We start from the raw sequence: 15,559 nt of genomic DNA, 5'->3' as shown, positions 1-15,559 counted from the left end.
AATGATTGGTCAGCTGCACACAGAAGGAGGGAAGCCCAAAGGAGAAGCAAAATGAAATGCTGGCACAGGAAGCCATTGAAGCCAGCTCCCTGCAAAGTTCATCCACTTTGAGGCCAGGAGACCAGGTCATTAGGGCTTGCCAAAAGGAGCAAAACGAGCCAAAGACCATCCAAATTGGGCCAGGGCCAGAGATATGACCTTGTGAATTTTGGTGACCTTTGACCCCTATCGACCAGTGTGAGCAAGTGGAGCTTCACTGCCAGTTGATGGTTGTTCTCCGGGAGGGGGCAGGGTCTTAGAGGTTGCCCCCAGAGTAAAGATAAGCAGAAAGCACTGCTGTGCTTTCCCCGCGAGAGCAGGAAGGGGCCTAAGACACCATCCTTGGGCCCCGAGAAGACCAGTGCTACAAAGAGCACCATCGAGCTCTCCCATTTGAAGAGGGAAGGGGCACAGGACCCCATCCCTGGGCCCTGAGAAGATCAAGGAGGGCAAGGAGAGTGCAGCCGCACTCCCTCCCCGCAGCATGCGGAATTATGCCTGCTGCCCGCAGGAGCAGGCAGGGATGCGGGGAAAAGCAGGCAATGGCTCCTGCGGCCACACAGAGAAGTGCAAGCCATGCAGGAGAGCCGGGAGCAGCCGGGGGAGGGCTCCCTGAGCTGCTCACCAATGTTGGAAGATAGAAGCAGGGTGCCCGAGTGGGACCAGGCACCACGACGAAAACAAGCTGGAGCACAAGGCCACATAAAGGAAAACTGCAGCGTTGCTCTCCCTGAAGCAGCAGGAGAGCTGCCGCTCAGAAATGCATAAACCATGTACGAGGTGTGCCCCATAATGCCCTCTCAGTTTCACCCACATTTGGGGATAAAAATCACTTGTTTTGGCTTTCTGGTGGCCCCAGGAGACCGGAGTCATCATCAAAATGTGGCAAAAGTGTGGGGGGAGCTGTGCAACTGCCCCCAAAAGGAGTCCATAGTCCCGAACCTAACATTTATAATCCCCCACCCTTGAATTTCTATGGATTTTTAAGCTAAACCATCCCCAGGTCGACTGATGGAAGTGCTGCTTCCTCTAGAGGCCAAGACCAGGGCTGCAACCCTTGTGGCCTAAAAGAGGTCAACATAAGGTTTAATGTTGGTAAGCATTCTCTAGGGGTGAAGAGCTATAATTTCATGTCCAGTTATTGCAAATGTGATGAACTTAAGGGCATATGTTAAAAGTGGGGTAATATAAAAGTGTATGCTGCAAACAGCCTCTAGGGGTTGTAATTAAATTGGGTTATCATCCAACAGTCATAATCAGTACACAGTGCTCCCAATCATGCTTAGAAATTTACTCTTGCTAATGCTTTACTTATATGAGACTGACAGACACTCATGATCAAAGTTTGCATGCTTTGTTGCCCATATTAGGTGCCCTCAGTTGTGCTTATATGTTATTATTGCATTTACTCCTATGATGAAATGCTGGTTGAGAGAATGAGGTTAACAGCTGCTCACTTTGGTGCCAGTATTAAGTGATCTTGCATATGAGCCTATCCAGGTTGCAAAAGACTTAAGTCTAATTTTAGGAGATTAAGGACTAATGGCTTTTTAGTGCTTATTGGTGACACCCATTTTGAGTGTTTGGAAGACATTTTCAAAACCTTAAAATGTGGTTTGCATTATTGCTCCATCATTTTCTCAAATGTTTACAGCCGCTTCCACTCTGAATAAACCTGCACTTCTTTATATAAGGTATAACCTAACAACAGCACCAATCATTTTGTTATCTCAAGAAGAGCACCCAAAAGGAAATCATTAAAATCTAATGTCTTCACTGATTGTGGGCAGATGCTCCTTACAGCTATTAGTGTATTAGTTATATTTGGCACACTAATGTATACAATAAAAAGATGGATGGAATTCTTGCATTGATCTCAGCCACTGTTAACATTTAACATGGGTCAGCATCCCAAACCATCAGGTTTTTGCACACCAGGTCACCCCAGTTTGGACCCCGCCATATGCAAATCAGTCTTGATCCTGCTTCAGTCGGAAGAATCTGTCCTGAACTGACCAGCACGGACCTCTCAGAACCAGAACAGAAGCAACGCAGAGCTAGTTTTGTCCTAGTTATGGTCTCAGAAGTTGGGTACAGCTTGTTTCCAGTACAACCGTGCTCACGGGACCCATGTCTGGGCGAACCCATCCCACTTAGGGTGACAAACTAAAGATTACAAAAAAGTGATGGATGGAAAGCATGAATTAATTCCTCGGTAATTACTCAGGGTTGCATCCCAATCCATTGTTATTTGCCCACCTTGTCACCTCAGTTTGGATACAATCATATGCAAATCAATATTGACCCTGCTTAATTCAGAACAGTCCAGCACAAACTGAAAAGGTAGGTCCTCCTTGAACAGGAACACATGCAACCCAGCAACTGCCAATGGCAGAGATTAATTCAAGCATGCCATCCACCACCTAGGTGTTGTTGCCACCCTAAATTTGACAGCCATGCACCAACATGGGTCCTGTGCTCATTATGCCACTAAAAGCAAGCAATATCTGACTTATGAGCCCATATTAATGGCAAAATTGGTCCTGGGTTACTTGTTTTCAGGCTCATGGAAGTCCTGGCTTGGCAGTTTAGGCTGGACTGTTCTGACTTGAGCAGGGTCAAGACGGATTTGCAATGGATTAGGTCCAAACTCAGGTGGCATGGAAGGTAAAAATGATGGATTGGGACACGACCCAGAGCGCTCGGCAGTGGCTGGCATTACTCCAAGGATTCCATCCATCACATTATTATTTGATGCCATTTCATGTACATTGTCTTGCCGTTCGTGGTAAAAAATATTCACAATAACAACCGAACACAATCAGTGTTGTTTATAGTGCTTTTTTTAACCTATTTCTTTGCTCGAATTGCGCCCCCACGTTAAAAATTGACACAATGACACATTTTGTGCTAACATTTTGCGCAAATTGACAGATTTGCATTTTGTGTAATTATGCAAAATATTGCAAAAATCTTCTAAAATCTCACATACATACACAAAAGCAAATTACATGAATTTCTGACACCTCTAAAAGATACTCCTTCCTTCAATGTGGAAGCATATTAGAACTTCTGACTTGACAATTATATAATTATAATATGTAGCGCTCCGCTCACTGGGGAACGACCCCTTGTTGTACTGCCAATGTTCCTAAAAGAGGGAGTATTCACGCTTATCAGCAGTGTTGAACTGGTGATCAGCATGAATACGCCCTCTTTTGGGAACATTGGCAGTGCAACAAGGGGACGTTCCCCAGTGAGGGGAACTCTACATGTTCTATTTTCTACTCACACTTCAGAGTTTAGAGAGCAATGCCCTGCTGCCCGCTACAACTTCAATACTTTTTTTTAAAATTGATAAACTAAGAAGTGCATGAACCATATACTTTTAAATTATATAATCATGCCTCGATCTTGGCCCAAATAGTTTCTAATTCACCATTATTTACTCACCTCTTTCCTTCTCCAGGTCACAGGCTGATGCTCCTGAGGGAAGAAGAGAAACATCAGAATAAGTGTGTGTTGGAATTTATCTAGCTCATGATGAAGGTGTGAGTACACTCAAACATATCAAACATAACATTCACATTAGTAGCACTCCCACTGTCCTCTTTTGGGTATGAACACTAAGAGCATACACTGAAGTCACACTTATATAAGTTAGCACCCTCCTCCATCATCAATAGGTAAAAGAGAGCCATGTACAACAGACACTATACACGGAAATGTAATTCACAGGAGTATCGATCACAGCCTCCCTAACAGAAAATCAAACAATGAGCTATTGAAAGTATCACCTGAGATAATTCCAAGTGGTACTGTTGTAGTAGATATTGCCAATGTTGCTGTGTCCCAGACTCATGCTGTACCACAATAGATAGATCAATCAAAGTCAAAGTGTGTCTGCTGGAGATTGATGGTGCTATTTAAGCGTTAAGAATGATTTGTATGCACTTGGTTGCTATCTATAATGCAATAATGAACACCAAGTGATCACATAAAAGGCTGCCAAGAGCAATTGTCAGTAGCAATTTCCATTCAATAGCTTGTATTTTTGTCATTGACATCAACATTTGTTTCATGCCTTTCAAAATAGTTATGAGTACCATGGGATTTTCTCTGCCTACACAGACCTTATAGCACTCTGTAAAATGTTTTCATTTACATTGAAATGTTGTTCAATCAATCAATCAATCAGGGAATTGTAAGTGCGCTACTCACCCGTGAGGGCCTCAAGGTGCTGGGGGAGGGGGGTTCGCAGATCTGTTTAGCCAAAGAGACAGGTCTTGCGGAGTAGGGACTTGTTGATGCCAGTGTAGAGTGAGTTTCCATAGTCCAGTCTGCTGGTGATGAATGTGTGGGTGTCTGTTTTCCTTGACTCAGGGAGGATCCACATGAAGGTCTTGCGTTGGATGCGGAGGGTGTTGAAGAATCTGGAGGTGACCACGTTGACCTGTCGGTTCATGGTGAGTGATGAATCGAGTACGATGCTGAAGTTCTTGGTGTGGCCTGAAGGGTTAGGTGGGCTTCCGACTTCCGAGGGCGGTTGACCTCCTGGCGCTGTCCCATGCAGAAGGGGTGGTACTGATGATGAGGACTTTTGTCTTCTCGGCGTTCAGCTTCAGCCAGCTGTTGGTCATCCAAACTGAAGCATCTTGCATTCTTTTCTGGAAGTTGAGTTTGGCAGTGGTGGGGTCTTTGGTGAGGGGGAAGATGAGCTGGGTGTCATCGGGGTAGGATACGATGTTGAGTCTGTGTTGTCGGATGATGGCTTGAAGGGGGCCCTGTAGATGTTGAAGGGTTTTGGACTTAGTGATGAACCCTGTGAGACTCCGCTGGTGATTTTCATGGGGTCAGAGAGAAAAGGTGGGAGTCTGATCCTTTGCGTTCTTCCAGTGAGGAATGATCAGATCCAGTCCAGGGCTGTTCCTTGTATGCCTACGTCATGTAGTCTGGTGACTAGTGTGCAGTGGGAGTCTGTGTCGAAGGCTGCTGATAGGTCAAGTAGGATGAGGGCTGCGGAGTGGCCTTGGTCAAAGAGGGTGCGGATGACATCCTTGGTGGCGAGTAGGGCAGTCTCTGTGCTGTGGTTGATTCAGAATCCGGATTGTGACAGGCCAAGGATAGCGTTCTCTTCAGTTTCCTGTTGACTGTTTTTTCTGCAACTTTGGCTGCAAAGGGGAGGAGTGAGATGGGCTGATAGTTCTTGAGGTCGGTGGGGTCAGCTGTGGGTTTCTTGAGCAGGGGTCTGACTTCTGTGTGCTTCCAGTCATCTGTGAAGGTGCCTGTTTTGAAGGTGGTGCTGATGGTGCGTTGTAGTTCGGGTGCAATGGTGGCCACAGCTCTGTGGTAGATGTAAGGGGGGGCAGGAGTTGGTGGGACCCCCGAAGTGGATGCTTTTGATTTTCGAGGCAGTGTCTTTGGCCGTGATCGGTGTCCAGTTGGAGATGGTGTGCTGGCTGGTGTTTCTGGGGGGTGGTGGCCATCTGTATCACCTGGTGGATGGTCAATGAAGTAAATGAAGTTGTCATAGAGGTTTTTGATCTTGAGGTGGAAATAGGTTCCAAGATTGTCGCAGGGTTCTTGGGATGGGGTGATGTCTGTGGCTTTGCTGCGTGGGTTGGTCAATTCTTGAATGACACTGAAAATGTCATTGGTGTTGGTGTTGTTGGCCAGGATTTTGTTGTGGATGAAGTTCCTTTTGGTGGCTCTGATCTGGTTGTGGTAGTCCGTCATGGCGTCCTTGTAGGTGGCATGGTTTTCTGTTGTCTCGGTGTTTCTCCAGTTCTTCTCCAGGCATCTGCAGGTGTGTCTGGCTCCTTGGAGAGCGGTGTTCAACCAGGTGACTTTCCTGGGGCGTTGTCTGTCGGGGTTGCATAGTGGGCGAGCTCATCTGCGCAGTTGGAGATACAGCAGTTGGAGATCCAGGTGTGGAGATCTCTGGCTGCGTTGTTTGCATCGGGTGCCCAGGTGTGGTTGTCTCGGATGACGGTGGAGTTAAGTTGCTCATCAGTAACATTGTTCCAGTTCCTTTGTGGTGGGTGTGAGACTGGTTTGGGTGCCTTGGGTTTGTTGACGGCGAAGTGTACACAGTGGTGGTCGGTCCATGGCTGCTGCGTTGTGTGGCTGAATTGGACGCTGTTTCCTGCTGCGAAGATGGGGTCGAGGGTGTGTCCTGCTCTGTGGGTCGGTATGTTGATGAGTTGTTTAAGTCCAATGCTGGCAAGGTTGTCATAAAGGATAGTGGAGTTGGGGTCGCTGGGGTTGTCCAGGTTGAAGTTCAGGTCACCAGTGAGTATGTAGTTTGTTGAGGTGATGGCGTGGGGTGCGATGAAGTCAGTGATGGTGGTCGGGAAGGGTGTTCGCGGTCCGGGGGGGTCTGTAGATGAGAGTTCACAGAGTTTGGCTTTAGGGGTGGTCTGGATCTGGAAGTGCAGGTGTTCGGTTGTGGGGAAGGTTTTGCTGGAGGTGGTGAGGCAGAAGGTGCTCTTGTGGGCGATGGCGAGGCGCCCTCTTGGTTGGTTGGGGTGGTCTTTCCTCTGGATATTGTATCCGTCTGGTGATGAATCGGGGGAGAAGGATGTGTTGGTCCAGGTCTCTGTGAAGAAGGCGATGTGGGCGAGAGAGAGTCGAGTAGGTTCCAGATTTCCATGGCATGTTTGTGTACTTTGAGAAGGATGCATTTTAGGGTGTCGCGGGTGCTGGCATTGGCAGTGTTGGAGGCCGGGGTGGCAGTGAGGGTCTGGCGGCAGTGGAGGCAGGACTGGCCGTGGGTTGTGTTCGGGGAGGCCGGTTGGCATTTTCTAAGTCTACCAGGGCTGAGTGCGAGGAGGGTGGTGGTTTAATAGCAATGGGTAGTGGGAGGTCCTGGGTTCCTGGAGCTGGCCGCCATAAGGTCGCGGAAGGGCACAGAAGGGCCTGACTTTGGTGCGGCCACTGCGCCGACCGCGCAGCAGCTGCCATTAAGTAGTGGTGGTGGGAGGAAGGAGTGGCTTGGAGGTGGGAGTGGGGTAATTCCAGGGGGATTTCCAGGGGGAGGGGCAGCAGAGGCAGCAGCAGTGAAATGCAAAAGGAACAGGCAGGCAACGGAAAATAAAAACAGTGGAAGGTTATGTGGTTTCAGGTAGTCTGGTCCCAGTTGGAGTGGACAGCAGGCGCAGGATCGGGCAGCAGCCTCAAACCTCCCAAGGAGGTCCAGGTCTGGAGGCAAAAGACGGCACAGCAGAACTGTGGAAAGAGAGTGGACCTAGACCGAGGGTCGGCGGTCTTACTCACTATTCACATGAGAGCAGTTTTACCTCACGCTACCCACAGCCAATGAATGAGACCCAGAGATGATACAAAGTATAGACTGAAATTCAGTTTACAGGAATGTATCTTTGAATCCACCCCCAGTAAATAAGAACCTCAAACAATTGAGAGTTTATGCTGAAATGGTATTTGTCGGAGCACATCCAGTGCCACTAGAATTATGTAGTAGTGTCTGACTAAATAATGTGACAGTGTTAACAATATTTTACAGCAAGCATCGGTGCCTGACACTGCTTAGCCATTCCAGAGGAGTCTCTTATTCAGGCTATTATTAGTACTGAGAAAACTGGCGGTATTGTTCCAAGATACTTTTTGTTGCACAATTTCTAAATTGGCAAATATTGAGAAAATAGAAGGTCTTTCCGTCTCTATTGTTATAGATCTGTCTTTCATGCTGGCTGTGCTGCGATTTACAGACTTCCGAGAATCACAAATGAGTCCCTCAGCATATTTGTCGACTTGGTATGTCAATTCTCCATACCTCATTCAAATTTCCTGCTACTTGAAGACTTTGTCCTGCACATTGTTGACTTTAGCTGTGTGCCGGCCAAACAAATTATGAACACTTCAGAGGGATTCAACCTTGAGCAACATGTGCATGAGCCCACACATAGTGCAGGCCACATTTTAGATCTAATTTCCTTGCATTCCTTGATTGTCCACCCTAGTCCTGAACTCAAGCTTGCACGGTCTGTTAACTTTTTGATTCCTTTTAAGATTATTATCAATCAGTCCATGTGCCAGCAGCCTACTCTGTAGAACGTTGCTCATCCTTGGTGCCAGATTTCAGAGCTGCAGTTATCTGAGGCTCTCCGATCTATTCCACTTTAGTGACGGGTTCGGTGGGTTCTGATCTTGCTGAGATTAACAACTGGCTTTCCTCTGCCCTTGACCTCCATGCTCCACAAATAAAGGTAACATTGATGAAGATCAAGGTCTTTGCCACCTTTGTTCTCACCTGCCCTAAGAGAGAAAAGGTCACTCTGTAAGTGCTTTGAGCAGAGTTGGGTCAGGGGGTGAAAACTACAAACAAGAGAGCCTTGGCCAATTTCCGTGCAGCTTCTTGTAGGGCTTATGAGGAGTTTATCTCCTCTTTGATTTCATCTACTTCTAATAAATCTTGAGACCCTTTTAATGTGGTTATTTTTGTATATTTCCCAGGGCTTCCCAATGTGGCTTGACCCTGTCAGCTAGACTATGTAAAGGACTTTCTAACTTCTTTTTTAACAAAATCAAAATGATTTATAATCGATTCCCTGCCCCTAGGATTCTGGAGAATATGCCATCTTCCAGCCTATTACATGGATCACACACTTGACTTTGGAGACCAGGTCAGCGGAGTTGTATCGACGTGCTTTTATCTCCTTAGAATACTGAGGAAAATTAATTTTTTCCTTCCAGATGAGGGTTTTAGGACAGCAGTCTCAGCCCTCATTGTGTCACTGCTGAATTATTGCAATTGTCTGTACCTGAATCTGAAAAACAAAACATCTGTACAGACTCCAGCTACTGCAAACTGCGGCGGCATATACTGCTTACAGGCATACCAAGGTTTGTCTCAGCTCAAGATGGACTTTGGCAACTGCATTGGCTGCCAGTATTAAAACGAGCACAATTCAAAGCATTGTGCACGGTTTTCAAGTCACTGATGGGTTGTGGTCCGGTATTTCTGAGAGGATGCTTTGAATGGTATGTTCCTGGTAGAGCGCTGCGCTCCTCCAAAGGAAAGCTAGTAACAGTACCCCGAGTGAAAAAAGTTAGCTGGGGTGCCAGCAGCTTTTCCTTTTGTGCTGCGAAAGCCTGGAACAGTCTGCCGCTGCATCTTAGGAGTGCCCCGGAGCTCCTTTCTTTTAGAAAGGGGCTGAAGACTTGGCTATTCTCTGTATAGACATTTTAGCTTTGGAATCTGTGAGTCAGTGCTCAGCGCCAAGGCACCTTTGGATATAAGTGCTCTTAAAAAGCTCCTATAACATAACATTACTTTGTAAGTTTGAAACTATCTCCAATCTCTTTCTATACTAGCCAACTCCAAGCCTGGCTTGCCTCTTGCTCAATATCTGCCAGGCATTCTGAATTTAGACACCCCTCTTGTTACTCCCTTCTTGCACAAGCTAGTGAACTACTCCCTACAGTCTGAGGTTATGCCACATTTTTGGAATCAGGCCCTATTTCTTCCTCTCCTGAAGAAGCCTAATGTGGACCCTAAGGTGCTGAGCAACTTTAGGCCTGTTTTGCTTCTTCCTGCTATAGCCAAAATGTTAGAGAAGATGGTCAACCATCACCCCTCCCAGTATTTGGAATTCAACCACCTCCTTCACGATACACAATAAGGCTTTCGAGCGGGCTACAGCACAGAATCAGCTTTCCTGGAAGTTACAGAATTTATTAAAGACAACCTGATCAGAATGTCAAGGCTGTGGTAGTTTTGCTGGATCCATTGCCAGCGTTCAACACTGTATTGCATTCAATCATCCTAAACAAGTAGTGGAATGTGGAATTCCAAGGCCAAAGAAAAACCAAAGTAAATGATGGACGGAGCGTTGACAATACAAGCACTCACCCCCAGCCGACTGATCTGGGTTTAATCCATCACCGTTCTTTAGCCCACTCTGCCACCCCAGTTCAGACAATTCCAAGGCCAGGCATGGGTCTTGCTTAAATCCTACTTGGAAATCTGGTCACAGGTGTCCCTTTTACAACAACCTTCAAACCACTTGACTGTGGGGTGCCCCAGGGCTTGGCATTAAGTCCAACCCATTTCAATGTCTATCCGACACCTCTTGCTAGCCTGGTGGAAGCTTGGTGTCATTTCTTATGCTGCCGATACTCAGCTGATGCTGATCTAGAATACTGAGGTGGAGGCTTTGTATGCCTTAAAGCACTGTTTGAGGGCAGTCTGGGGCTGGGTGAATGATAATTGCCTTAAACTGAATTATGAAAAAAATTAAATCCTTTTTCTTGGCACTAGGATGCAGGCAGAGTCTCATAACTGATGGTCTTCAGAGATGGGACTCCTCCCCCCACCCTCTTCATGTGTAAGAGACCTTGGTTTTTATTTTGATTCCAATCTGTCCTTTAAATCACGTGCTCTGGTGTGTCTGACAATTGCTTCCTCACTGTGAAAACACTCAGGAAAATGCTTCATCTAGTGCCGGAAACTAATTAAGAAACCATTGTACATGCCTTGGTGACATTCAAACTGTGCTATGTGAGCTATCGGTACCTAGGCTTGCCATCTTACCTGCTGCATCATCTGCAGATCATCCAAATGCTGGAGCATGTCTCATACTGATGGTGCCGGCACGCCTATCAGTTCTGCCTCCCTACGCCAACCGCACTGGCTGCCCATCAGTTGTCGCATCAAATTTAAAGCATACATTCATGCATACAGAGCCTTTCACTTGGCAGGCCTATAGACCTGAGGAGAAGGCTGAAAGTGTAATGTCAGGGCAGAGCCTTGCATTCCAATGATCTGATGCTATTAGAAGTTTCAAGGGTGCAAGAAGGGGAGGAAGATCATTGGCATTTTTGACTACTAAACTCTGGAACTCCCCTCCCACTGTGCTACACTCGGTCCCCTCTGACTCAATTGATTGTAAACATTTGAAGACTTTCCTCTCAGCTGCTTGGCTCCAGGTTCTCTGATTCTCTAGAGTTTTGGTCTTTCTTGTTTTTCTGCTGTCATCACCGGGGCCCTTCCTTGAAATCAGTGCGAGCTTTGTACATTTTATTGTGTTGTATTGTAAGGCAAATTATCTGTATTTTTATTATTTTATTTTAGCATTTTAACATCAATTTTTACTGTTTAGGCAATATCTGATGATCACTTGAGCAGGCACCGATATTGGGAAGCAGAGCCAGTCGTGGGTGCGGAGAGGCTGCAGAAGATGTGGAGCGAGGGTGGCCGCAGGGGTCATCGGTGACTTAGTTTCATCCTTGCTGACAAAGGAGGGCAAGGGAGGGCCTTGCTGCAACCACTGCTCTGTGTTTCTAGTCACCTCCATTTTGGCAGTGTGAAGTTTTGGCCCTGGTGCACTCTGTACATGTAGAACACGCAAGAGGCCCACTCCTTTACAAGTCTTTGCAGGGACAGTGGATGCAGCCTGGGTGCCTGTGCCTAACTGGTCCTGTTTGGAGCATCCAACTCCTTATGAAGATAAGAGCAGATCCCCCCACCATGTCCCCACCATTGTGCTGCTCAGCCCAGTGACACAGCAGTGGAGGCAACTGGTGGGTCTGGGTAGGTGTAGAGGGTCGGGTGGGTTTTGGTATCGGTGGAGGTGGGCACAGACCTAGGAGAGGTGTAGCGGTGTGTGCTTACTGAATGGAGGAGTTTTGGCTGGTGGCCCGAGTGGGGCTTGTGGCTCTGCTTGTAGAAAACTCACTGTTCTCAAGCATTTACAGTGTCTTTGTGTGCTCTGTTGCAACCTGACTGCTGATTTCCTGGCTCCTCTTTGGCTCCTCTTTGACCCAGAGTCAACATTCTTTGAGGCTAAGGATGCATATTCAAATCCTGGAGATCCAGCTCACTTCCATCTCCACAGTGCATTTGGAGAACCAACAGCTAGACGTCTCATTAAAGCTCTTCTTTTGTAAGGATGTCAAAGCAGTTAAGCCCTCTTGGCATATCTGGTTTGCTCCAGTTTGACCTGGTTGGAAACCTTGCATTAAGAGAACTTGGTCACCTGGACATTTTCAACCCTTTGGATCATTAATCCGTGTCAGTCCTGTGCACCTTCCATCTGTCAGCTTTTTTTGTCTGGTCTACCTGCCTGTTCAGGTCCAAAAAACAAGTAATGGTGGCTGGGAAACTCTGTTCTGGTAGGTTAGTCTATGTACGAGCATGTAAGAAAATGTATTATTGAGAAATAAATCCTTGCATGTAAATGTTTTTAAAGGTTTTAACTCAATTGCAACTTTCTTTCCTAAACTGAATGCTGTAGACAAAACAATAGTTCCAATGGAGGTAACTCCCGGTGTAGCTCCAGAAATGATTTCTACTAAAGAGCTATCCTCTGAGGAGGGCGTGTGCATGCACTCTGGACCGTTGAGGTTGTGAAAAAGCGCCTCCTATAGAAGTCTTTACTCGCCTGGACAAAGATATTGGCCATGAGCTGCATTATCAAATATCAATTACAGCTCATGCGGGGACAGGCAATTCTTTGACCACATCCCACAACCTAGGATGCAGCTCTATTTACCACTTCTCGAAGGTCTGCTACTCTAACATTGGAGTTAAATATACATTTATTCGTACAGAACTCCGAATTAACTGCAGTGTTTAGGGAGAATGGTGCCCTCTATTTCAGCTCTATCGAAGAAATCCGTCAACCATTCAGATTTTTTCTTAGACTCTCTTCTCATTATATTAAATTCCTTGTAATCAACAAGAGGAGGGACAGAGGGGATTTTTTTTCTCGAGGTCCAGCACACGTGCCCAAGACAATGCATTGAAGAAGGGTATGCAGTTCCTAAGGGTAAAAAGACATACAAGGTCAGAGGTGTACTAGGTTCTATATGTAGGATCACTATGTGAGTCCTGTGATTCAAGGTGAAAGGGGGAGAACCCTCTTCGGAACTAAGTGAGAGTAGGACGTATACTTCTAGGTACTTAGGGAGAGGAGTTGGCCTAACGGCTAAGGCGCTCCACCTCGGACCTAGGGAACAGTGTTTGAGTCTCTGTAATGACGCTAAACATCCTGTGATTCTGGGCAAATCACTTTGGTTAGGCACTCTCCCCGTGCCTAACCAAAATGAATGTGTGTCCTCATGTAACGTAACTGGTGCTATGTAAAGCACTCTGATACCTGATTCGGGTCAAGTTTGTGCTATATAAAACTCTGCAAAAAAAAATAGCTCCTAGTTTTACGCCACTCCATTTATTATTTTTAATCAGGCAGTTTACCTTCCAGAATAAAAGTTAATTCAAAGAATAACTGACCTGTTTTAACTCACCCCCACTGCACCAAACGGCAGGGACAAAAGATCTCCGATAAAAAACCCCATTGATGAGAGCCCGTCGGGCAATGCAGCGCCGGCCGGACGAGGAGCAAGCCCATATGATGAAGCATGACACCTAGCTTGCTGGGTGTGTAAGGGCTTCAATTCTGAAGAAGGGTCTCCCCCTCTCACCTTGAATCACAGGACTCACATAGGGATCCTACATATAGGGCCAGATGTAGGAGCCCTAATACCGGTCGGAAACGGCCGATTTCGGCCGTTTCCAAACGGTATTAGGGTTTTTCAGATGTAGGGGGCTGAAAATTACAGAATCGGTATATTTTCCGATTCGGTGAAATTACCGATTCGGTAAATTACCAAATCGGTAAATATACCGATTCTGTAATTCCAAATGTAGGTGGCACAGTTTACAGTGCCACAGGCCCTTAAGAGTCGGTATTTTACCACACAATCCTATTGGGTGGCAAAATACCGAATTCAGGTGTGCATGCACATCTGTGCATGCACACCTGTGCAATGTGACACACAGACATGCCTTTAGGGCATGTATGTGTGCCACATGTCACACAAGTGTGTACTTGAGGTGCTAGAGGGTGTCAAAGTGACACCCCTGCACCCTTGCAGGAGTCGGTATTTACCGATTCGGTAAATACCGAATCGGTATTGCCCATTGATTCCTATGGGTTTCAAGGCCCATAGGAATCAATGGGCAATACCGTTTCTGTATTTACCAAATCGGTAAATACAGAAACGGAATTACCTACATCCGCCCCCTTCCCATTTACAGACTCTTGAGTACCGAATCTGTAAAATTCGGTATTTAAGAGTCTGTAAATGGGAATTACCTACATTTAGCCCATAGAGCCTAGTACACCTCTGACCTTGTATGTCTTTTTACCCTTAGAAAATGCATAACCTTCTTCAATACATTAAATTCTTTGACCCAGGACAAAATGGTATCATCGGATAATTATACTTTGTCCGCTCATTCCCAAATATAGAATGAAGGAGGGGATTTTTAGAAGTCGCTCCACAGCTGGTTGTCTAACATGGTAATTCAAATAGGATACATCTGTCTAATTCACGGATTAGGGAGCTTGGGCCACCCATGGGTTCCCCACATTGTCAGAAAAGAAACAACACCCCTGCCATTTCAAAAGAGAATAAGCAGATCTTCTCCCTGAAAAATGTCTTTGAGTCTTCATCTATGGAACCAGCAACTGTGCCCTCCTCCCTCCCTAGTAATGGAAAAATGAGTAAACTCTCCCCAATATTTCCTCCAAAACCCTGGGGTAAGAACATAAATCCGAAGAGTAAAGTTGGCAACAAATAAAAACACAAGAGGAATAAAAACACCATAGAGGAATTGAGTATCCGCATAAAAGGTGCAAACAACTTTGCTTCAATTTGAAGGCCATTCCTGTTGTGGAAGTGGATAAATAAGACATTGGTACAACGTTGGAAAGGGTGACTGTTTGCTCCCCACAATAGGCTACCGAGCATTTATCATGGCTTCAGGCTGGAAATATCCTGGCCTCTACAAAAGGAGATCCTCCACCCCAAATCCACAGGCTTGGATATTTTCCTTTAATTTGGGGGACAATTGAAATGTATATTTGAACTAATGTTTAGCATGTGATTCTTTCACTGGAATTTAATGCCATCTTGACCAAGAAATCTTGGGTTGCCTTACTGATATTGATGAATTGTGGATGGTTCAAAGTAGTGATATTTGCCTTGTGCAAATCGAGAACTTATGGACGTGTAGCAGAGCCAGAGTATTTTTCGATTCAAAAGTGGTATAAAATGTAATCCTGCTAAATTGTGGCTTGCTACGTTAGTCCAGGCATCAATGTCATTTGGCGAGTCTCCTCTCCAAAAACCCTGGGTGACACAATTTGGCCCTCATACCCTGTGTATCACTGTCACTGAAACCTATGTCAAAGGAGAATCTGTTGGTATCTCTGGTAATGAGATGGCCTGGTTAGAACGCATAGGGTTTAACTCTATGAAATCCGTGGAGCTACAGAAAAAAACGCAGCGGGCAGAAATAGACATGTTGGGCTGCTCGTGCTGTGATTTAGCACCAGAAACCTGTTACATGCTGAAAAGATCAGCGTGATTGGCAGCACACTTGAGCGGCATCTTTCTGACCGCAAAAGGTCAAGATCTCCTGCGAGTCCCCAAGTTGGAGAAATGTTGCTGGGTGTCCTCCTAGGAACCGGAAATCACACCAGGGGATGCAGAA

At 46.1% G+C, this 15,559-nt stretch overlaps 1 protein-coding gene across 1 annotated transcript in view; it reads right to left on the bottom strand.

The window, feature by feature from the left end:
• The window catches only part of LOC147710093 (myelin-oligodendrocyte glycoprotein-like), a 250,517-nt gene that overhangs the window by 38,510 nt on the left and 196,448 nt on the right, over positions 1–15,559 (bottom strand). The window contains exon 4 of the mRNA XM_086920794.1: positions 3,493–3,525. Coding sequence (XP_086776920.1) covers positions 3,493–3,525 — 33 coding nt within the window. The remainder of the gene's footprint in view (positions 1–3,492; positions 3,526–15,559) is intronic.

Source organism: Lissotriton vulgaris, chromosome 5 (assembly GCF_964263255.1).
Source record: "Lissotriton vulgaris chromosome 5, aLisVul1.2, whole genome shotgun sequence".
Classification (NCBI taxonomy): domain Eukaryota; kingdom Metazoa; phylum Chordata; class Amphibia; order Caudata; family Salamandridae; genus Lissotriton; species Lissotriton vulgaris.
Note: the sequence above shows the minus strand (reverse complement) of the source record. Positions and strands in the feature narration are given on the sequence as shown.